At 47.2% G+C, this 24109-nt stretch overlaps 3 protein-coding genes across 3 annotated transcripts; all 3 read left to right on the top strand.

Annotated features, from left to right (window-relative positions):
- Window positions 1-1873: 1873 nt before the first annotated feature.
- Window positions 1874-3124, top strand: ACHE_10994A (uncharacterized protein; the record flags this gene model as incomplete). The annotated part of the gene is made up of 2 exons (XM_043285452.1): window positions 1874-2919; window positions 2998-3124. The coding sequence occupies 2 exons, from the start codon at window positions 1874-1876 to the stop codon at window positions 3122-3124; spliced, it is 1173 nt and encodes a 390-aa protein (XP_043132114.1).
- Window positions 3125-3436: 312 nt separating this feature from the next.
- Window positions 3437-3781, top strand: ACHE_10993A (uncharacterized protein; the record flags this gene model as incomplete). Its single annotated transcript, XM_043285441.1, has 1 exon — window positions 3437-3781. The coding sequence occupies one exon, from the start codon at window positions 3437-3439 to the stop codon at window positions 3779-3781; it is 345 nt and encodes a 114-aa protein (XP_043132113.1).
- A 17409-nt stretch (window positions 3782-21190) lies between these two features.
- Window positions 21191-22947, top strand: ACHE_10992A (uncharacterized protein; the record flags this gene model as incomplete). The annotated part of the gene is made up of 2 exons (XM_043285430.1): window positions 21191-21503; window positions 21551-22947. The coding sequence occupies 2 exons, from the start codon at window positions 21191-21193 to the stop codon at window positions 22945-22947; spliced, it is 1710 nt and encodes a 569-aa protein (XP_043132112.1).
- Between the last annotated feature and the right edge of the window lie 1162 nt (window positions 22948-24109).

Below are 24109 nucleotides of genomic sequence, written 5' to 3'. Positions count from 1 at the left end.
TTTGTCTACAATACTCGCTACCCCTAAGTCGTTATAAAGCATCTGATCTATCTCGTAAAATACAGTATCGACGCAGACCCGAAAGTCTGGAGATGAGCATCGACTGGGCTCAGTCCAATGGCCGATCCCAGCGGGGATCTCAGCAGCGCCCGTCGTTCTGCTAGTCAGGCCAATAATAGCCCATAAGTGGCCCAAGACCACCAGGCCCACCTCATGGCGCCCTCCATCAGCTGAGATTGTTCGCTAATCAGATCTCACGATGCCGGCGGTATTCGCTTTACATACGGTATTTTTGACCACAGATATTGCTGAGCCATGGTAGACATTCATTGTTCTACGGAGTACTTGTACTAGTAGTAGTCATGGTACCATAGATGGCATCTTGATATACGGAACACGGGAATCGTTCCGTATATGACAGTACCCTGGTACGGACACCCGCTAGACTTCTCCGCGTGCAACACCTATATCACCCACTATTAAGATCAGAATCCTCAATGCACTGTCCATCGCAGAATTTTTACCTGCCTATTTTACCTAGCCGTGCAGATATTCCCGCGTGCAAGAGTCAGAGTATACTTTATACGCCCCGGTGATGCTGATGCGGATGATGCTGATGCTGGACAATGCCAGCTGAACCCAGTGGCAACCAGTCCACCGATGGAACCTTTCTATTGTTATACAAGCATGCACTGGATATACGACGTTGTAGATTCTGCACCGTCATGGAAACGGCAACTCCTCCGGAACCCTCTTCTCTGAGTGTTACCCTGTATGGAATGCTCGATTTTCCTGGATAGACATGATCTTCGCATCTTCGGAGTGACCGTTTAGACAGTGGACCATTGGGGCTTAGCAGGAATACATACATACTGCTCCGTACAAGTAATGGGCAACTGCACTTCGTTTTGCTGCCTCCTGAATCATCCTATACCATGCAAGTACAGATATACTGTTTCAACTGCATCAGAATGGATATCATGTCCTTTATTCAGCCAGTTGTAGTCGTAGTCAGAAGTATACCAATCCGGACACTTGCAGAACGCCCTTGACTCTGTAACTTTGGTCTCTTTCCTGCTACGGTAGATCTGGTCGGGGAAGCCGGACGGATGGTGGCCACTTCTTTGTACAGAGGACCATACGATCGGGCGAGAGAATCCGTTGAGAAAAATTTGCCGGATATATCCCACTGCTACTATGGAACAGGTATGCCTGTCCATGTTCAAAATAATAATAATAAAATAAAAATTAATGATGCTATTATAATATTAGCATCTACCTGGATATATATGTCTTCTAACCCCCGGCCTGGATTCGCGCCATTCTCAACTCGGTCTTTATACAAATCCCTCCCCGCCAGCATCCTCCGATTTCCTGTTTCGGTTATCGCCCCCCCTCTTTCTCGCTTGTCTCTATTCTTATTTCTCTCTTCCACCTCCCTTCCTCCACCCTTCCTCTTCTCTTCTTTTCTCCCTTCTCTTTCCTCCCTTATTTCCTATCCAGCCTGCTTTCCACGTCCTCTCTTTTCTTTTAACGTTGACTCGTTTCGTTCCTTCGCGCATTCGCCCGCACAGTAATTTTGACCCTATACAGTCGCTGTATCCTGTCCTTAGGATCTTCGGTTCATCTACAATTCAATCCTGAACCTGTTCCGATTGCGAATCAATACCGTGTGGCCAGGCAGCCGATTTTTTCTCGCAGTGATTCGGTTTCGCTGCGCCTACTGACAATCCCCGATTCGTCACATCTATACCTGGAACTACGACAGTGTGGGAATAAATTCACTTGTGTATGGGCGAATGTCGCCTTTATAATTAATCGTTTCTTTTTGTCATTCCCCCAACAAGAATATTGGTGTCTGCGCAGAATCATTATGCCAACCGTCTTACTTCCTTCGTCGGCCGCTGCTTTCGCGCCCCGGTCGTCGCCAAACGTCGTCTTGAATCGCAAAGTTGAGCCATGGCTAACAGCTGCCCTGAAGCGTGTTAACCGGGTCAAGCGTCCCCTGAACAATGTCACCCAGCATACGCGATGTCTGACGGAGACCCTGTCGTCGCCCAACGCCATCTGGACCCTCTGCTCCATGACGTTCCCCAAAGCCCCCGAGACGGAGCTTCGCAAGGACGAAGACCCTCTTATCCAGGGGCTGTTTAACTATCAGATGATCCACGTCGAAGCGTACGTTGTCCATGTCGATATGGTGTCGCAGAACGAAGTCGCTTTCAAGTTAACCCCCGAGACAATCGAAACCTTAGTCGACTTCCATCGCGATATATATTGCGCTGACGCCGCTGCCAACACATGGGACTGGCCAGAGAAAGGGAAACAGTTGAAGAAGATGCAGGAGGAGTTCAACCAGGCCGCCAACAAGTTTGTCTACCGTACCAACGCTCATGCCCTTGAAGGCATTGAAGAGGATGGAGCGGGAGAACTACTGGGAGGGAGAAGTGAGGAGGCGAAGAATGCCATCTCGAGCCTCTTCGTTCCTTTACTCCCCCCTCCGCCACGTACGAATACGGTGGATCTGCTGCGATCGACTCCGTTTCTGCCTAGCTCGACGGGTCCAGAGACGTGGTGGCAAGACCTGGTTCCTCAGCCGGTTTCCTCCCTGTTCTCCTCCAGCGCAACCCCAGCCGCTACCACGGCCGATTCGAATCCCAACCTGTGGGCCGGTTTGGGCGGCTTGAATGACCTTCAGTTTGCCTCCCCAACACCGTCATACAGCCAACCCTACACCACGACGGCGGCGTACAACACTACGCAGTACTACCCGACGACAGTTGCTGCCACGACAGCCCCTATCGCCCCGCTTCCGCTTCCCAGTATGCTCGTGCAGCCTTGCAGCACGGCCGCAAGCATGGTAGGCTTCGGATGGGGTGAGCGGTACCAAGATTTTGCGTTGCCGTACGGGGCCACGATGTAAATGTGCCCATGAACCTTGTATGATGCTGTGGAACGGTGTTCCTGACTTTCGCGTGTGTTCTCTTTTTCGACCAGATCTCGAGGCTGGCCTCAGCAAGCAACCGGATTTGGCGCTTCCCAACACCCACGTCCGGACCCGAATATTCACGACCATCGCAACGATACGACACCTTTTTCGCGCGACCAGACAACATCAGACTAATTGGCATCATGTTCTTTGACGGCGTTTTTATTGATTCTGCGACATTATGATACTCCATCTTGCATCTCGACAGACATAATCCGTTTGTCCTCTCTCGTTGGCGATTTGACGTGATTTGATGTTTGATTCATTTGCTTTGATTTGCCTCCTTTCCTTACAAGCGCTAGCGTTTTGTTTTGTTTTGTTCTGTTTTGCTTTGCCTTTCTTGATTGCATTAAGAAGCGGCGGGTCGGCTATCTGGTTGTTCTTTTCTTGTTTATCCCGCATAAAGACTGGTGAGCCTCGCGGCTTGGGATATGATTTGGACGAAGCATGTTACACGATTTCCTTTCTTTGTCGCTACTTGACAGGTGTCTGCCGGGGCGGAAGCACAATGGTTTGTCTGCGACTACTATTGGTGCCTGTTCCTGGTTCCCTGTCGACGTCTTCCTTTCCAGTACAGAGTACTGGACTGGTCCCGGTCCGTTCAATCGGACGGGTAAGGAGGACGGGACGAATCCGTGCGACAACGCAGGCTACCTGACATCTGCGATGCAGGGTAGTCTCAATTTTGCGACACACAGCGGCACACTCGGCGATGCGACCAAAGAGAGCGACAAAGGCGAAAGAAAGAAAAGAGGCACTGCCCGCGCCCGACTTGCCAGCGCCCGTCCGTGATGGGTCGCGAGTCAGGATATACATAAACCAGCGCGGTACAAGCGGTCTGTGACGGTACTGTATTGCCCGGTTATCGTTATCCGACGGCGCAGCCAGTCCGTCCTTTCTCCTCTCCTCTTTGTCACTTATGTTTGTCGCCGGTCGCCGACTGTGCACGCCTGTCCCTGTCTACCTGATAGGGTCATCTCCTATCGTCCAGGCTGGATGTTTTTTTCTTTTGTCAAAAATTCCTGGGTATGCCCGTCTTGTTTAGATTCCCCGGTTGGAATCGGCGGAGAATCGGATGCTGGCATTTTGGCGGAGCTGGTCTTCGGATTACTTTCTTTTATTAACCTTTTTGTGATATTGCCCCTCGCTTTTATCCAGTGGAGATAATGAATATGTTGGAAAGTGGCACATGCTTTACCTAGGTGTATGTGGTGTGGCATATTGTAGGGGTTCGCCCCGGGAAAAAGGCATTAGTAATGACGTCATATCAGCTCCCGTAGCATCAAAGAACAGCAAACCTGCATCCTTCAGAAATTGCATCAACGTCCGACAAGATAATCGTAGAGGGTCTGCCGTCTTGTTAATAACACGACTACTGCTAATTGTGTATAAATGTAACATTTTTCTGCGAGCGACTCTGAATTTCCTATTACGGGTCCCGCCGCTTTTATGAGGGTCTCACGTGACTACTCCCCGAGCGATCAGGGAACGTCCTTCGACGCTCCGGGACACGCACCTCAAGAGTCCCAGCTTACTCCGGGAGCTCCCGGAGTAGTACTGAATTACTCCCGGAGCACTCCCGGAGTCTTCCAGAGCTACCCAAGAAACAGCGGGTACTCGAAATCACGTGATACAACACGATGTACAGTTGTTTATACTGTGCCCACTAAAGCGCACTCAGCCCTTCAGAATCTGACCCCGGCATTAAGACCGCTACGCTTCGAAGTATATTATTGAGTTCAAACTGTCCGAATCATGTCAGTACAAGATAGCGGTAATTTTACTGGCTTACATTACCACAAGGGTATTTGGCCCATCAGTACACTAGGAAATCCCTCTTGTTCCTGCTGTGGCTTTGGAAAAGATAAATAGAGCGGTTCATCTCATGTAAATCTAGTTTGAATTGTCTCATTCTCAGAAAATATCTATCAGTTTTCAATGTGCCCTTCGTTATTTCTCTTGACATCAGAAGGCTACCATAATGACTGTTGTTCCTTCAAAGACGAAGTGTAATGCGCGGGTAGACAAGAGCGAGGCTCGTCGAAAGCTACGTGAAGGTCGAAACTATGATTCTCTTGTCCACCTAGAAAAAGATGCCCAGAGGAGCCGTGGCAGAGCCTCCGAGGAAACGAAGGGAGGGTATAGAGAACGAGTAAAACTCTATGAAGAGTATGTGTTCACCACTTGCTGGATTTGATCTTTGACCTGACTTCCGCGCCGAAGGTTCCTCACAAAGGAAGGCCTGAGACAGACTGGATTCTCCTTCAAAGAAAAATCCCCTGCTCCCCCGCTAGAAGAACTCAAGCGGTTCATTCGCTGGTACATTGCTTCTACAAAGGGTAGAATTGATGATACCCCAACAATGAGAACTGTTCTTATCTGTGCACAACAATTTGTTCCAGGCTTTTATATGGTGACTGGCAACCATATTCCATCGCAGGACACAGAGGAACTTTATTATGTGAGATTCCCTTTCTATAACTTATACCCTTTCTAATAGTCCCAGTTCATCCAACACACCTTGACAGCTGAAAAGGTGATAAACGACATCAGAAAAGGGAAGTATAATTTCACAAAGAGGGATTTCATCCGGGTTATGACCTCTTTCTGGGTCCTAGATAATCCAGTGTTCCTCCACGGCAGACACAAGATCCAAATTCCATTCATAACCAAAATATTTCTTTTTAGCGGTGCAAGAATTGGTGCTTTTTTACCGGCAGCGAAGCACAAGAAGGAAAGGGGACTTCGTTACAAGGTGCATCTGCCTACTCTTTCCACAAAATAATGCTAACTTCGCTTAGCATATTCAATTAGTCCTTTTCCGTACTCGCGGTAAGGCTCCATGGAAACTTGGCTGGAGATTGGATCAACAATGGGTCAAGAACAACCGAAATTCGACTTACACTGTGTAGGAAACCAAGAATCAAACCCTTTTGTAATATGAACCAGCGCTGACATCCTCATAGTTTCAGCCTTGCCCTTTGGGAACATGACAAGCCGCTGTTTAGTGCAGCCAACGAGCTTTTGGCGCTTGCCTTCCTTGACCATGCTCTATTCGGTTACAATACCCCAGAAGAGCTATTTGAGCAAAGGATACCTGATGGGGAAGATGAATTACCTCTTCGATGGCGCGATGAGGCGTTGGAGCGGTGCATTGTTAGAAACATTTCAGGGAACATGGTCACTGAAGACCCATTGACAAAAGAATCATTCTCGCCACTTTTCCGCCAGATTGCAAACAATGCTGGTTATTTTGAAACCCCAACCATCCATGCTATGCGTCGCTCGCTAGGAAAGCAGATCAATAGTAGGCTACTCCTTTCATTGTCTGTTGTCTCTGACACAGAGCAGAAACTGACAGTTTCTCCAGAGCACTATTCTTCTGCAATGGTTGCCCAAGTTTTAACACAGAAAGACGACAATGTCTATGGTCGAGATTATGTCGCGCATTGCTCATCTATTAGTACTGTAGATGAAGCTCTCGGAGAAGAGGAAGATACTACCCATATTGATTATTTCCAGAGCTACGCTCAATTCCACGAGACAGGCCTACCACGCAAACTGCTTGCGATTCATGAGGAAAATGTTGAACAGGATCCTGAATTGATACAGCTGAAACTACGCATCTCTGACCTGAAGGGAAGAGCGGAAGATTCTGGATTATTAGTCAAATTGAGAACTGAATATGGAGTGACAAGAGCACGACTACGAGCATCAGCTCTACAACAATATCAAACAGCCTGGGTTCGAGAGCAAAGAGATTGGAAAATCCTTACTCGAGGCAAATTGCGCCCTGAACACCTTGACCATACTGGATGCACGCGAGTACTTTCCAAAATTATGCCTGAACTAGGCCGACTGGCAGCAACAATGTCAGCCAATGCGCCTCTTCAGTCTGATGAGAAATTGGCAATCATCAGGGATCTTTATGTCCATGGCGGTCGGGATTTCGATGTGGTTTACCGTCCAGGAGAATATCCCATCGATGGTTTTTGTCCTGATTTAAAATGCAAGAAGGACATCAGAAGGTAAGGGTTTGACCAATGTTGATATTTTTTTCTTTTTGTTACCTGTACTGATCTGTATAGAATCGGAAAGGCTGAGAGGAATAGCCATATCCATGATTGCCTTCAGAAGATGGCTTCTCTTAATTGGCACCAAAAAGCTGAATATTGCTGGGATTGTTTTCAGTTCTGTGACCAAAAAGCCTACCATCAGCATTGCCAAGTACACATCTCTTCAATTACTGAGTCCACTTGCATTCATTATGAAGCTATCACCTACCGCAATACATTGGTCAAGCCGGCATATTGCATTTTCTGTCTATGGGATGATAACCTAGACGCTCCTTCTCGGATGAGATCATTTCCCCGAAGCCATGATCTCAGAAGGCACTTAGAGACTCATATCATTGATATGAAGTGGCCTGGAGTATGTCCCGATGGTTTTTGCAGGAAAGACTTCAATGATCCACGAAAATTTCGTTTCCATCTTCACGACATGCACACCTACCATAAATCTGTTTGGCAAAGCCCAACGAGCACTTGCAACAAGGTTGGGTCTTCTAAATTGAAGAGCACACAGAACCACAGTCAGTGGTCTCCTTCTACTACAGAAAAGCCGCGAACCCCGAGGTTCATACAGTGGCAGCTGCCAGCCAACCTGGAAGATGGTGGCATATCAACGCAGTTGCCAGTAACGCCACAATTATCTCATCATACCACTGTGTTGCAGCCCCCTCTGGATAAATCAACAGTAGGCTCAACACATAATTCAACACCTTTGTTGCCGGATATGGGTCTCAGAAATCCTTGTGCCACTTCTCCTCCTTCCCAGCTGGACACCCCAGAACTGGACGACTCCTCAAGTACTCTATCTTTGTCAGACTGTACTGCAAACACTCCAAATGTTCTCCCCATAGACCCATGGATTCTAGATGGCAAAGAATTCGTGGAAACAAGAGACCATGGTATACAGTTATATTCGAGTGAAGGTGATGGAAGACGGAGATTGAATGATGAGGCTGTGACCTCTGTCCACGACCAAGCAGATGCTCATATCTTGAACAAGCAACTACCTAAGGGACAAGCAGACTGTATGGAGGTTGAAACCTATCCATGTCCCAACATGGAGGACTTACCACGGCCTTCAACCATGAGCAATCAAAAGCGCCTCTCAAGACTTCCTGAGTCCACTGTTGAGTCATATAACCACAGAACAAGTCTCGCCACCAAGAACCAGAAGCCTCTCACAAGGGCCAGAGCAAGAGAAGAAGCAGCGAAGAATAGTAACAAACAGAATCAGCAACTACAAATGAGGTCACAGAGGGGAAATATTACAGAGGGGGAAGAGTTGTTTCTGAAGGAGCTTGCAAGGAAAATCGCCAGTGAGGAAGAAGTATTTAAGGTGTTTCTGGATAATTTCCCAGTCAGGTCCAAGTCTTTTGTTCGACGACATTGGGTGAGGGTCCAACCTCTGCCTCAGCGGATGACTAGGTCACGCACAAAGAGACAATGAGCCATTCTGAGCTTAGATATAGGAGTTGCATTACTTGAAATTTATGAAGAATATTTTACTATTCCAGGTAGTGCTTCCCCACAGGGCACCTAGATTTTGTATTCTCTACTATTCTATGAAATCCCAGCACCGAACGATTCGTTTTTTCCAGTCAAATTACAATATGTCATTGAGAGATTAGATATATATATATGTGCACAGAATGTGAAAGAGCTCACATTCATCAAAGACAGCTACTGTTCATGATAGTACATCTGGATTGGGCGCTTATATCTCACTGAAATGATTCATTTATACTCGGGCTCTTAGCTGTTGTGACAATGTAGTAACATAATATCACTATATGATCTGAATTGTGAATTGAGGGTAGAGCTCAGTCTTTCAATTAGTATATCTATCATGCAACTATGAAGGATGTACTTTCTTAGCATTATTACCTGACTTGTGATTGTTTGCTGCTACCTGTTTTGCATGCAATTGTGTAGATATTGGGTATATACACATACAGCATGGGAAAGTCTGCATGAGGATTGCGATACCTATATAGATGCCTCATTACACTAATTCTACTTTACTACATGGCTTTAAATCTAAATGACAGATGACCTAGAAAGTTGTTCTAACATCAAAGCAGCACAAAGTTCGCATACCAGCCAGTGGCATTTCGGATACACCATGTTGTTTAGTGCATGATGACACTACCGTACCAATCTTGAGCTGCTGATACATTACGCTGCACCGCCACAAAACAAGATGAAAATTACAACCAAATCACGTGCCAGAATACATGGTGTAAATGACTGTTACATAAAAGACAGTACTGTTCTGATACCATGTACAGGTATTATCAAGTCCCTTCCTTTGCCCGGGGCTTTCTGTTGTCTGGGTTTTCTTTTGCTTGGTTGGATGTGTTTCATCGCACTATTCTATACAAGGCTGTTCCATTAATGTCCCACAGGCTGAATCTCCCCTCTTCATTATTTATTGTTGAAGTTCAGGGGATTGTTCATTTGCTGCAACAATGAGATTTGTTAAAAATGTTTTCCTTTGGAGGATGCACAGTGCGACAAGTCATTTCATTGAAGCAATGATGCTCTTCTGTCTGGTCTTCTGTAAACACTGGCTATTTTTTGTCTGACATATCATAGTGTGCGCAAACCTTTATTTGGTGTTCAATATCTGTTTGTTCTCTGTTGAGCTGTTGGACTGTTGAACAGCAGCTGATTAGTGGGTCCAACCTCACCTTTTACACTGCATTGCTCCAGTCAATTCTTACCCTGATTTTCCTTTCTTCTTCTTTTCCTCTAAAGAACCGGACAAGTTCACCATTAGAATAATAACATAATTTGCTTGAGTAGACGACAGGCCTATGCTGATGGGCTTTCCAAAGTAAAAAGCAGGCTGTGAACAATAATACATACAGATGACATCTCACAATTTCAGCCTTCCATGAAAACTGAAAATTCGAATACGCCCTTTCTCCAGTGCCACAGGTAGATACTAACAAAATGATATTCTTATCTAAACCACTATAGCCATTGACGAGAATACTGTATCGAATTTTGGTAAAAGAAGAAGAAAAATCAACCAGTGTTCCCTTTGCCTCAGTACAGTGGTTGGTTGGTTGGTTGATATCATTTACCCTGACCCCTCGCTCGAAAGCGATATGCAGGCTACCTCGACTATATATATCCGCGCGTACGTACATGTAGTGTGTTCCGCTTCCTGAAAACGAACTTAGAGCCTCGTCAAGGCCTGCCGTGGCCTAACTGCCGTTCCCATTGTTAGGCTGCCCTCGTGGCGCGCGACTCCAAAACCGCTGTGACGCCTCGGCGAAGTCCAAAACGGCCTTGACCGTCTTTGCCCTTGAGACGGTGTCTGGTTTACCTTTCTTACCTACGGTCGAGCCTCCCAGTAGACTCGAGACGCTACTGAGCGCGTCCCCTACTTCCCTCCGTAGCTCTCTTCGAATGTCCCTCAGATCTGGACAATCCACCAGCACATGGGTGACAGTTTCTTGTGCGCCGCACACGCACCGGTCGTCGTCGCGGAAGCGAAAGGCTTTCGCGTAGGTAGATAACCAACTGTGGCCTGTGCGTAGCTGTGTTAATAAGTACGCTCGGTGCCTCAGTACAGTGGTTGGTTGGTTGGTTGGTTGATATCATTTACCCTGACCCCTCGCTCGAAAGCGATATGCAGGCTACCTCGACTATATATATCCGCGCGTACGTACATGTAGTGTGTTCCGCTTCCTGAAAACGAACTTAGAGCCTCGTCAAGGCCTGCCGTGGCCTAACTGCCGTTCCCATTGTTAGGCTGCCCTCGTGGCGCGCGACTCCAAAACCGCTGTGACGCCTCGGCGAAGTCCAAAACGGCCTTGACCGTCTTTGCCCTTGAGACGGTGTCTGGTTTACCTTTCTTACCTACGGTCGAGCCTCCCAGTAGACTCGAGACGCTACTGAGCGCGTCCCCTACTTCCCTCCGTAGCTCTCTTCGAATGTCCCTCAGATCTGGACAATCCACCAGCACATGGGTGACAGTTTCTTGTGCGCCGCACACGCACCGGTCGTCGTCGCGGAAGCGAAAGGCTTTCGCGTAGGTAGATAACCAACTGTGGCCTGTGCGTAGCTGTGTTAATAAGTACGCTCGGTGCCTCAGTACAGTGATTTCCGAAATCGGCTTGACCAATACACACTGAGTGACTCTTTTCTGGCCCCACCACTAAGGTCTTAGCGCGGATAGATTATTGAGCAAGCCACATTAAAATGAGGGGCAACAAATAAAATGTTTTAGTATGGTCCAGTATCTTACCACATGAAATTACATCTTATGCTTTGACTGTTGAATGATAAACCTCAATGGCCACTGCACTATATGGCGGCATAATACTGCGGCCTTGATTTGACGCGGCTTGTTCAATAATCTATCCGCGCTAAGGCCTTGGTGGTGGGGCCAGAAAAGAGTCACTCAGTGTGTATTGGTCAAGCCGATTTCGAGAATCACTGTACAGTGGGGGGCGATACCCAATAGAAAGGACCGGAGGCGAAAGCAATCGGAGAACTGCGTTGTGGTTGATACTATTGCAATATAAAACGTCGTTGTGTGCCGAGCGGGAACCAACCCCGGACTGATGGCGGACCCACCCGCGGGGCCTCCCGAGGCCACGCCCACAAACACCCAGGAAACCACCAATTTCTCAGTCGAGGATTTCCAGCCTAGGGTGACCAATATCCCAACGCGAGTCACAAGAAAGAGAGGACGACTCAACGAGAGCTATGCTTCTGAAGAGGGCACCGGCCGGATCACCACCAGGGAGGTGTGGAAGCTTATCGACGACCTGAAGGACATCATCCACCACCAAACCGCACTCATCGAATCTACCAAAGCCGAGCTACAGGAGGTCAAACACGACCAAAACGTCTTTCACGAACAGAACCAGAAACTCCATGAAGAAGTCAAAGCCTTGAGTGCACAACTTGATACTTCCCCACCGGCGCCCTCGGCTAGATCGTGGGCTGCCGTAGCAGCCAGCTCGGGCAATGCGAACCCTCAGCCGAGCTACCAACGCCCTGACAAGGACCAGAAGTGCGTTCGGATCAGCACCCAGCGGTCATTCGTAGATCCAGAGGACAACCAGGCCAACGATGGGAACGCCTTTGGCCGATACCTCCCCACCGACTCTGCAAACTCCTACATTCGTACAGCCCTGTTGAGTGCACCAGCTACGCAAGATGCACAGGTCGCCGGGATTGGCACCACTAAAACCGGATATGTGATTCGCTTTAAGAACCAAACGTCAGCAGAGGCTGCTCGAAACAACACTGAATGGTTGAACGAACTAGGAAACAACACAAAACTGGTAAAGCCAAGGTTCGGCGTCGTCGTACACCGTACCCCAACAGAAGACTTCGATTTGGAAAATGCCAATACGGAAGCTATCACGAAGATTATGGAAGAAAACGACCTAGCAGAGCAGGGATTTCAAATCGAAGAGTTGGCTTGGCTCAAGCGGAAGGACAAAGTGCTAGGGAAATTCGCATCGCTCGGCATCTGGTTTGACTCGGCAGAGGGAGCCGAATACATCCTCAATAACGGCCTCCTTGTTGGCCAAAGACAGATCGGCAGCGTTGAACGCCGTGAAATCAAGAAAAAGAGATGCTTCCGGTGCCAACGTTTCGGACACCTGGCATGGTCGTGCAAGGAGACACCACGCTGCGGCCACTGTGCCGGCCAACACCTTCGTGAACACTGCCCATCCGGCGTACGGCCGCGATGCCTTGACTGCAGCGGTGAGCATCCAACCGGCGATCGTCAGTGCCTGACCCCCGCAACTTTCAACCCCTCGCAATGTTAGAGACCAACCTACGCGTACTACAGCTGAACATCATGAAATCGGGGCCAAGGATGGAAGCGCTCATCAACGACCACCAGAGCCAGAACCTGGATATTCTCTTGATCCAGGAACCGTCGATCACTAGCTATCAAACACACGTTAATCACAGTGCATGGCGGCTATACCGACCAACTGTCGACACGGACGCAGTTCGGTTTCGTAGCCTCGTATATGTTAACCGCAACCTATCAACCTCCTCGCACCGGCAGATTCGGTGCGAACACCCAGACATTACTGCCATCAAGATTTGGACTGCCGACTCCCAAATTCTCCTGTTTTCTGTTTACCTCCCTTCTGTCCCGCTATACGCCCCCGATGAAGGATCAGCAGAACCCATGCTCACAGCAATCCAAAACACAATTTCAATCGCCCGACGGGACGACCGGCGGTCCACGACTGTTATCCTATCAGGAGATTTCAACCGCCATCACCCAATGTGGGGCGGCAACCATATTCAACCGAGATTTATCGAAGACGCATGTGAACTCATCACCTTCTTCCAAGAGCACAATTTACAAACCTGCCTGCCTCGAGGTACAGCTACCTTCTGGCCCCTTAACGACCCAGGAAAAAGCACGACTATCGATCTAACTGTAACGGACCGACCGGGCCTGCTCATCAAATGTCACCTTTACCACGAAAACTACGGGTCGGACCACCGAGCAACATATTCGGAATGGAGCCTTAAACCCTACCACAAGCCCACCGCCAAGGCGAGGAAAGCGTACGAACGAGCAGAGTGGGACAAGATCGGAGCCGAAGTGCTCCAGCGGATGGGCCCATGGAAAGAGATCAAAACGAGACCAGCTCTAGACGAAACAGTCGAACGTCTCACAGAAATCACGATATCTGCCGTGGAGAACCACACCCCAAACCGACGCCCAACCCCCTATTCCAAACGCTGGTTCACGCCAGACCTTAAAGGCCAACAGACCGAGGTCAACCGCTTACGCCGGAAATGGCAAGAGAGCTGTGCGGAATACGGACGAGATCACGCACGCTCAGGGACCCTCTTCCAAGAGATGCAGCAAAAGCGTCGAGCCTGGACCCGTACTATTGAAAAAGTCAAAAAGTCACACTGGAAACAGTTCCTAGACGGAGCTGGGGAAGGAACGCTATGGAAAGCGGCTACCTATATGAAACCGCGAGAGACCTGGGGTTGCATCCCGGCCTTGCACGTTGATTCAAACGAACTGGTGGAGAACGAGGACAAGGCACAAGCATTTCTGGACACTTTCTTCCCCAAAATGGACCAACCCCTCGAAGACCCACCAGTCCAGGCCCCGTTGGAGCTACCCTGGCCACTAATCACGGAACTGGAAATCCAGCGATCTCTTAAAGCAGCCAAAAGCTCCACGGCACCGGGCGAAGACGGTCTACCGACGCTTGTGTGGAAACACCTATGGAAGTATATAGGAAAGCTCATTACCAGAATCTTCACAGCATCAATTAAACTAGGGCACCACCCAAGACGTTGGCGGAGAGCAAAGATCGTGGTGCTGCGGAAACCTGGGAAGCCGGACTACTCGATCCCTGGGGCCTATCGCCCGATCTCACTCCTTAACACACTAGGTAAACTTCTTGAGGCAGTCATGGCTCGACGACTATCGTACCTCGCCGAGAAGCACGGCTTACTACCCGACACACAATTCGGAGGGCGACCGGGCAGGACCACTGAACAAGCCCTGCTAGTCCTTTCCAACGCGATTGACCAAGCTTGGTATAAACATGGAGTAATGACACTCATCGCGTTCGATCTGAAAGGGGCCTTCAACGGAGTCAACAAAATCAGCCTTGACGCCCGCCTCCGAGCAAAGGGAATCCCAGCCGTAGCTAGAAAGTGGATTGCAAGCTTTATGAGCGAACGCTACGCTAGCATAGGATTTGATGACTTCCGTACCGAGGTCGCCCTGCTAGTCAACGCAGGACTGGCGCAGGGCTCACCCCTCTCACCCATTCTGTTCACATTCTTCAACTCCGACCTGGTCGACCAACCAGTCACCTTTCGTGGTGGCGCATCAGCGTTCATTGATGACTACTTCCGCTGGCGAGTAGGCCGCTCAGCCGAAGAGAACCTAGCCAAAATCCAGTCAGAGGATATCCCTCGCATCGAAGCGTGGGCGCAACAGACTGGCTCCTGCTTCGCAGCTGAGAAGACCGAGCTTATCCATATCACCAGGAGAAGAAGCGAGCAACTACAAGGGCAAGTAGTCATAAACGGGAAAACTGTCAAACCATCACCCACGGCGAAGCTACTGGGTGTGATCTTCGACCATGAGTTGCGGTGGAAAGAGCATGTCCAGCAAGCCATCAAACGTGCCACCAAGGTAACCATTGCTCTGGCCGGACTGCGACATCTACGCCCAGAACAGATGCGACAAATTTACCAAGCGTGCGTCACACCAGTGGTAGACTATGCGTCAACGGTCTGGCATGACCCTCTACGTGATAAAACCCACCTGCGCCACCTAAACACAGTGCAAAGGGCCCCTCTGGTTCGTATCCTGTCGGCGTTCAGGACAGTAGCGTCCGCCACTCTAGAAGTGGAAGCACATGTCCTTCCAACACACCTCCGCCTCCGCCGCCGAGCACAATATACCATCGCGAGACTCCACACTCTACCTCGTATTCACCCTATTTGGGGTGCGCTCCTCCGAGCTCAGAGACGAAGGAACAACATTGGAAACTACGCTCGGTTCCCACTGGCGGAAGCTCTAAAGACTATGGACTTACAAAGATTGGATGAACTAGAAACGATTGACCCAAGTCCACTGCCACCGTGGCGAGCTGAACCCTTCGCGGAGATTGAGGTTGGATCGGACCGAGAAACGGCCGTGGAGCGAGCTGAAACTACACGGTCCACATCGGATATTGTTGTCTACTCAGATGCCTCTGGACGCGAGGGTCACCTAGGCGCTGCCGTTGTGGCACTCGACAGCAACTTGGAGACTGTCGAATCTCAACAGATTCAAGTAGGACCAATGGACCGCTGGTCGGTTCATGTAGCGGAGCTTATTGGCATCTTCTACGCTATCAGCACAGTGTTTAAAGTTGCCCATCAGCCCTCAGAAAGCTTAGAAAGGAGACGGAGAACAGCGACAATACTGTGCGACAGCCGATCAGCCTTGCAGGCGACTCAAAATCCGACGATCAAATCTGGACAGCGGATCATCCATGCGATCCTCCAGGCTGCCACAGAGGTCCAAACAAAAGGAATCGCGTTGCGCCTTCAATGGGTGCCAGGGCACTGCGATAACCCTGGAAATGACGCTGCAGATCAACAGGCCAAGGATGCTGCACGCCCAGGCAAGACGCACCCCTTCCGCCCACTACTCTCGAGGGAGAGCGCGCGCCTCCACGGCAATATCCTTAATCAGTGGGAGCAGGAATGGAGGTCATCCAACAAAGGTGGTCACCTACGAAAGATCGACAGCACCCTACCAGCAACTCACACGAGGAGGCTATATGGGAGCCTGCCCAGGAACCGAGCGTACTTATTAACACAGCTACGCACAGGCCACAGTTGGTTATCTACCTACGCGAAAGCCTTTCGCTTCCGCGACGACGACCGGTGCGTGTGCGGCGCACAAGAAACTGTCACCCATGTGCTGGTGGATTGTCCAGATCTGAGGGACATTCGAAGAGAGCTACGGAGGGAAGTAGGGGACGCGCTCAGTAGCGTCTCGAGTCTACTGGGAGGCTCGACCGTAGGTAAGAAAGGTAAACCAGACACCGTCTCAAGGGCAAAGACGGTCAAGGCCGTTTTGGACTTCGCCGAGGCGTCACAGCGGTTTTGGAGTCGCGCGCCACGAGGGCAGCCTAACAATGGGAACGGCAGTTAGGCCACGGCAGGCCTTGACGAGGCTCTAAGTTCGTTTTCAGGAAGCGGAACACACTACATGTACGTACGCGCGGATATATATAGTCGAGGTAGCCTGCATATCGCTTTCGAGCGAGGGGTCAGGGTAAATGATATCAACCAACCAACCAACCACTGTACAGTGGTTTGCAAAATCACCAAAAATGCAGAGATTGCCCATGGTTTCTAAAAGTAGTGCCAATATAAGCTAGATCATATGTAGCTTAGTGTAAGGATGAATGTTAATCCGGGTATGTATTTGTATTGACATACATACAATATTATGTTACGAGTCTTTTTAGAAGATTCATAGCAAACAAGACAAATGCCCCTGGCACGTGCTTCCTGGCAGGAACTGGTAATCTGTCAACATTGGACTCCCACACCACCTGTGTGTCCACCCACCAGCCAGATGCTTGATGGGCACTTGAATACTCCAAGAGATTCACACCCGGACCAAATTGGGTACATTCCATTCGCTGCTTGGGATAAGGAAGGTATTCATTACCTGGTAGAGTGGAAAGTCACCCTTAATTGGGCCATTTTTTAATCAACACCAGCGCTCTCTTGATTAAGCTTTAAGAAACGAAAATTCTTAGGTATGGCACTGCTTTTGCATCCGAGTGTATTGCTCGGAGGTGTTGCAAATTTTGCTGTCATTGATTCACTAAGTCTATACGTACTCCTAATTATATCCTGTTTCTCATCATATATCTCGGTCCTCTTTTGTACGAAGAGATTAATCCTGACTCATCATATTTGTTTGGCCATGCATGTTTCACCTCAGTTACCTCACTCGGTGCTATAATATATTGTCTGAGTTTACCACAGTGTGGAAGTCTGAGAGCGCAGCCATATCTGACATCTTTCCGCTTGCGAGCGGGGCCGTTAAGACCAATGATATCTGGCGATTTCAATACTCCCAAGCCAGCATCTTGATGAAAACAGTACTCCAATTTAATCTTGCTTTTGCTGTTGGGAAATAGCTTCCTTAGGGGAAGAACAATTAGTTCAGAATTGACCATGATATCGTGAACATTAACTGTTATTCCGGATGGAAAGGTGATTTCATGGTTATGTTCATCATATATATAGCCGTCCTGAAGCGATTTAAATAATTCATTTTTTTCATACCGGAGGTCGCCTGAATGATCTTGTGTTACAAGACAGAGATAAAGGTGGTTGGATGATTTGCGAGGGCGAAATGTGCTTAGGTCATGGCCTATCAGGGTAGGGACGGATTGATTATATTTTTTTGCTAGGTCAAGCCAGTTGTCATCTTTGAAAATACATTTCCACAGTGTTTCGTGCGTGTTCAGTAGATTCTCAATATCTGTCTGGTGAAGTAGATCTCGCACACCATTCCAGATATCCAGGGGAAGGTCTTTCAAAAGGCTGTATCTAGCATTCATAGTACAGCGAAGTGGAATACTAAAAGACGTAATAATGTTTCTTTCTAGCTTTAGGCAATTATTCAGTAAATGTTATCTGGTTTCACGTTCTGATATCGGATATTGGAGAAGAAAGAGGAACGGTTTAAATAGACAAGGAATCAAGGGTCAGGCATTCTAGATACTAAGGAAAGATGCCCATAATACTAACTATGGTGGGACTCATAAACTTGTTCATCTTAGAGCAGACATTCTGAAATATTCCATTTTGGTAGTCCTACTGAAAATTTTTTGATACAATCATAACAACAGTTCTATTGTGGGGCATATCTGACCTAGTGGTTAATTTCATTGCCGGTACTTCTTGTTTTGTCAAATGTTATAATTAGTTTTTGCTACAAGTACCCTTTTTGGGGGGGGCAGTTTTGGGGGATGTTGATGTTGAATCTTCAATGTATTGGAGCGGCAGTGACCAGCTTTCCAGATCTAGGCGGGTAGGTCTGTTGCTATTACAAGGATAGCCAGAAAAATAAATGCACATGAATAGAATTTGCTGCTGTACTGTACTGTACAAAAGCTCTGAACATGACTGAACTACATTCAAAGGTGCATCCTTGATTTCTGTGTCGGCTCAATGGCATATAAACAACTGGTATAGATGCCACGGGCTCGGAATAGTAGATAATAATGAATCGATGTTCCTACCTAAACTATTGTAGCCGTCGACGAGAATATCGAATCTATAGAGAAAAGAAGAAAAGAAATCTATCTACTGGAAAAAGGTGTTTTCATCTATAGGTTCTGTGACTGTGCTAAATGCTTTCTTTGTTTGCTTGCATGGGTGGCGCATGTCGATACCAGCCACTGCAGCAGCGTTAAGGCATTGTGCTGTTACAATAGATGAACAACACCAACATGTCAAGCGCTGTCATATGAGCAGTCTGGGCAAACAAGGGCTTAAGCTTCATCGCACAGATATCTATAAAAGACGGTTGGTCCCCTAGATAGATTTCCTTTTCTTCTTCTTCTTCTTCTTCTCCAGATTCGATGTTCTTGTCGACTAAGCTACCCAGTCTAAATATAAATACCCTTTGATTTTCCTACTAGTTTTCAAGCGCGTGACAGTTTGCACTTAATACATAAAACATCAAATTGCCCAATTGTGACAGCTCAACGCTTCAACACTGCCTTGGTGGCTGATGTCAACAAAAGCCGTCATCCAAGCAAGCAAACGGAAAGTACTAGTGTGGCTACACATCCCATGGATAAAACCCTTTTTTTCCTATAGATAGAATTCTCTTCGTCTTTTCTCTCCAGATTCGATATTCTCGTCGATGGCTACTGTCACGGGCTCAGAATAGTAGATAATAACGAACTGAATTCCTATCTAGACTATTGTAGCCATCGACGAGAATATCGAACCTGGAGAAGAAAAGAGAAGAGGAAATCTATCTGGGTAATGAAGGGGTATTATAGAGGTTGTTGGCGACATGGCTGAGTAGCAGCATTTGCGATGTATCATTCATTGCTGCAGTGTTGAGCCGTCATATATGAGTCGTCTATATGAGTCGTCACAGCTACAATACTTTAGATAGAAATCCAGCTCATTAGTATATATAGATCCTACATGTACGTACGCGCGGATATATATAGTTGAGGTAGCCTGCTTATCGCTTTCGAGCGAGGGGTCAGGGTAAATGATATCAACCAACCAACTACTGTATAGGTCGCACACTTATTGGATAACTTTCTGAATAAGCTTTCGGAATCAGACTTTGGAAAACAATTTGGTCGTGAAGGAAGGAACGAGGTTTCGACCCTCACTGTAACTATAGGTCGCATACTTATTGGATAACTTTCTGAATAATCTATCGGAATCGGGCCTTGAAAAACAATTTGGCTTATGAAGGGAGGAAGGAGATTTCGACCCTCACTGTACACACCTCTGGATTGCTGAATTTTGACATAAGGCACTGGCATATCATTGGATTTCCTTCCCCGATACTGGAGCGTCAAGGGATTGAGTTTGGGGTAAGCTGGTCTCGGGAATCATTGTACAGTAGGGTAAGCTGATTTCAGGAGTTACTGTATAGTTTTCTCTAACTTCTCAAGTATTGCCGTATGCCTGACCATGACGTCCTCCAGTCTTGAGAGTTTCCGGTGCTGTCTCTTGAGATCCTCAAGTTGATCAATAAGCCAGGGTATCCGCTCACGGAACCAAATTATGAAATCCTCAGGTTTTGCATTTCCATTTCTAATCTGTTCCAGCCACATATAACATTTGTGGCGAAGAATAATTGTAAAATTTCCATTTTCCACCTGACTAGAGTTCAAGTGACGTTCAGTCTCAGACATCCTGCATAAACTGGGGTTTTTACAACTACCAAGGAACCAAGCAAACTGGATTATATACCTTTGTCCTTTGACTAACAATACAAGAAATCATGCTCTAGCAAGGCCTGAATCTTTTTTTGAGTCCTGTGCTCTTTTAACCCCACCTATTCTTCCCTTGAATACCTGCTTGAGCTAAATAGCTGTGGTTTGGCAACAGTTGAAACTAGAAAGTCCCCGCAATTTTACAGGCCCGCCTTTTCCAATTTGAGGCCGAGGAAACAGGCGTGAATGAAAGATTTCAGCACGAAAGTGCTATGACTTTTAGCTTGTCCAGTTATTTTGTGGACATCAAAATAGGCAAGCAGGGTTTGCCTGTTAAGTTGAAGGCTGGTCAGTAAGTGAGCCGTTTATAATTTTCTATTCGTGTGGGTTGTGATCTGATCTATAGAATGGCTTTCCCAACAAGTTACCCGACAGTAACTCGTCCAAGTAGGTTTTGCAGCCCTTGGTTTAATTCATTCACTCATTGGCCATTTGCGTTAGGGACAGTAAATAGCCGGAAGAAAAACTGAGGGCATATATTGAGACAGGGTCAACCGTGGATTACCTGAAGATGTTAAATATGACCTTGAATCTTCCCAAATGAATATTTCAAGTAAGGACTTTTTATTTTTGTACCTCTTAAGGAATTTGAAGATATAGTCAAGATGTCTTTCCCTCTCACTACTGCTTATAAACAATTTGTGAAGGCTGGTCTGATTACCCACCTGGATCAGCACGACAAGCCAGCAAATCTACCCGGTTATGTTGAGAGAGAATCGGATGTCCTAGCCAAATATTTGCAAGAGAGATTAGGAGATGCATTCAAGGAACAAATCGCGCGAATCAACCAAAACCAAGATTCTGAGTTGTTCAACATACCTGGTTATGGCGATGAGGAAAGTGCAAGGCATTTTCTGCAGGACATCTTAAGCATAGCCAAAGACAATGGTGTTGATGGGGCGAGCTCAGCTTTAGATAGTAAGACATGTTGCCAGCCGTCGAATTTCGTACTAAAGATTATCTAGAAATAAATGAGGTTCTACCAAAGAGCTTCCCACCTGCCAACACTACTCTGCCGGCCGATACAACTCCCCCTGCTAATACTACTCCGCCGGCCAATACTACTCCGCTAGCCAATACTATTCCACCTGCCAATACTACTCCACCTGCCAATACTCCTCCGCCGGCCAATACTACTCCACCTGCCAATACTCCTCCGCCGGCCAATACTCCTCCGCCGGCCAATACTCCTCCGCCGGCCAATACTACCCCGCCAGCCAATACTACCCCGCCAGCCAATACTCCTCCGCCGGGTAATGCCATTATCTCTGGGTCTCGCATCTATGATCCTATCAATAGATCCGCTGTGGAATATTGGAAAACCACGACTGTAACTGACGGCAAGATTACCATACTCGCTCAAAAGCAGACAAAACGCCCCAGTAGATCTCTTTACTCAATTGATGGCAAGCAAAGCAGTTATATTGTCGAGGTTCAGAATCCCGTCACCAGAATTTATAAGAGAAAGATCATGCCTATCGCATATGTATCCCATTTGCTCCCTCAATGGAGACAAGCAGAAAACCCGATGATATTGTACACCTACACCGAGGACAACAAAATAGAAGAAGGAGAAATGAAAATGGAAGGTGGAATGCCAGCAAAAAAAAAGATCTTTAAGAGAGAGATATCAGGACCATTGACTAAATTCCATTGGTTTGCATGTCGTGATTTTCGTGAGGCTGATCAGGACACTGCGTCACGCAATCCTATAACAGAATGCTGTGTCGAATTCCTGAATGAGGATGGACCCCAGATTCTACTTATGAACGAGCTTAAGAATAAATTCATGCAAAGCTGGGAGCTGGAAAGCATTATTAATGAATCGGCTAAGATAGATGAAATTCCAAGTCCTAAGAATAGGACACCGCAAAAATATAGTGAGATAAATCCGTTTTATCATGAACCAGAAGAGATTATCGACCCACTCAGAAGACAAGCAACGACCTGGCGTGAGGTCAAGGAAAGATCCTATGCTGCTGGTGCCACTACACCAAACCGAGCTATGCCGAATAATCCCGTTCAATATAGCATGATTGCTACTGGAAAGAGTGGCCAACCAGCGGAACAGGATATTGATAGAATGATCTCTCAAAAACTAGCAGAGGAGAAGAAAAACACGGAACTTCGTTTCCAAAGAGTCGAAAGCAAAGTTGACAAACTTGAAGACAGTTTGAGTGAAAACACTCTGTATCTCAGACAGATTCTCGATTTGTTGAAGGGGAAATCCACAACGGAAACAAGTGGTCATACTGCCGTTCCGATCAGCGAAAAAGTAAGAAGTACACTGGGAAGTCTTACAAATGGGTCATTGGTAAGAGAGGAGACGCTACCTCTTTACGCTTCCCCCGCGCCTGCATAGCGACCAGCAGCTCCTACACCCTCTATTGAGGGTTGATAAAACCGGGTTCATTTTCCAATATTAATAGTTGTTCATTTTCATGTCGTTTATGTCGTTCAGGAACTCCGGGGACTTCCAATATATTCATGACAGTCAATTAGTACAAACTGTGTGGTCTCCCTGCACTTTCCACTGCATTGTCTTTGCTATTCCATTGTACTAAACCGTGTTTCTTGGTTGACTACTTGTTCGGGTCAAGACAAGTTGGGGCATTGTATTCTAGGAACCAGCTGGCTGGTTATCACAGAAATGATCCATCTAAACAGCTGCGCTACTGTGGGGTTTCAGGCGAAAGCCAGGTTGCTATATACAAGAGAAGTGTCCCACGAGGCTTTCATTTTGTTTGAGGTAAGGTGTATGAGGTTTTTACAGTTCACATGAAGACACTGGGGCTCAGCACATGGCCATGGGTTTGATGAGCATTTGAATTTCCTTAGATGTGAAAGCAACACGAATAGAATACTAGAATGGATTTTTTTTTTTTTTTTTTTTTTTTTTTTGTTTTGGATATCTCATCTATAATTATTCGTATTTGCTTAAATTCCTAGCATAGTGTCTTTAATTTTATGGTCTGGGGAACAGGCCATGTACTATAGTTCTAGTAGCCCGTATCTCGCTTGATTGCGAGGGGTCGGGATAAATGAGAACATTTATTCATCTGACTGTTTTCCACACTCTACCTCGTCATTACTGTTAAACATCTGGCGGTCAATGGTCAAGCATGAATGTGAAGCATAAGCATCTCTACAAATAGTTGTGATGGCCTGGTCACATTGGTAGCTATTATGTAGAACGGGGTTTTTGCTTTGTTGATGATTGCAGCATTACCTTCTTTCTTCCTCATGCTGATTACTCTCGTCGAGAGTTACCCCTAGGTAGTACCTATGAGTTGGATGTTCCATTATCCTAGTTGAGTCCGTGACAACATGCAGGCTATTAAGACAAACGAGCGCTAAGCGCCCTCGACGTTAGAGACACACACACACTACTACTACTACTTTGCGTCCTATTGTAATACTAACAGACACATTCAAGGAGACATTTCTCGCAGCCTTCGTAGTACTTGACAGCCGGTCCAAGAACCCTGTTGGTAATAAATCGCTCTTTCCATGACCAAAACAAC

Source organism: Aspergillus chevalieri, chromosome 1 (genome assembly GCF_016861735.1).
Source record: "Aspergillus chevalieri M1 DNA, chromosome 1, nearly complete sequence".
Taxonomy (NCBI): Eukaryota; Fungi; Ascomycota; class Eurotiomycetes; order Eurotiales; family Aspergillaceae; genus Aspergillus; species Aspergillus chevalieri.
Note: the sequence above shows the minus strand (reverse complement) of the source record. Positions and strands in the feature narration are given on the sequence as shown.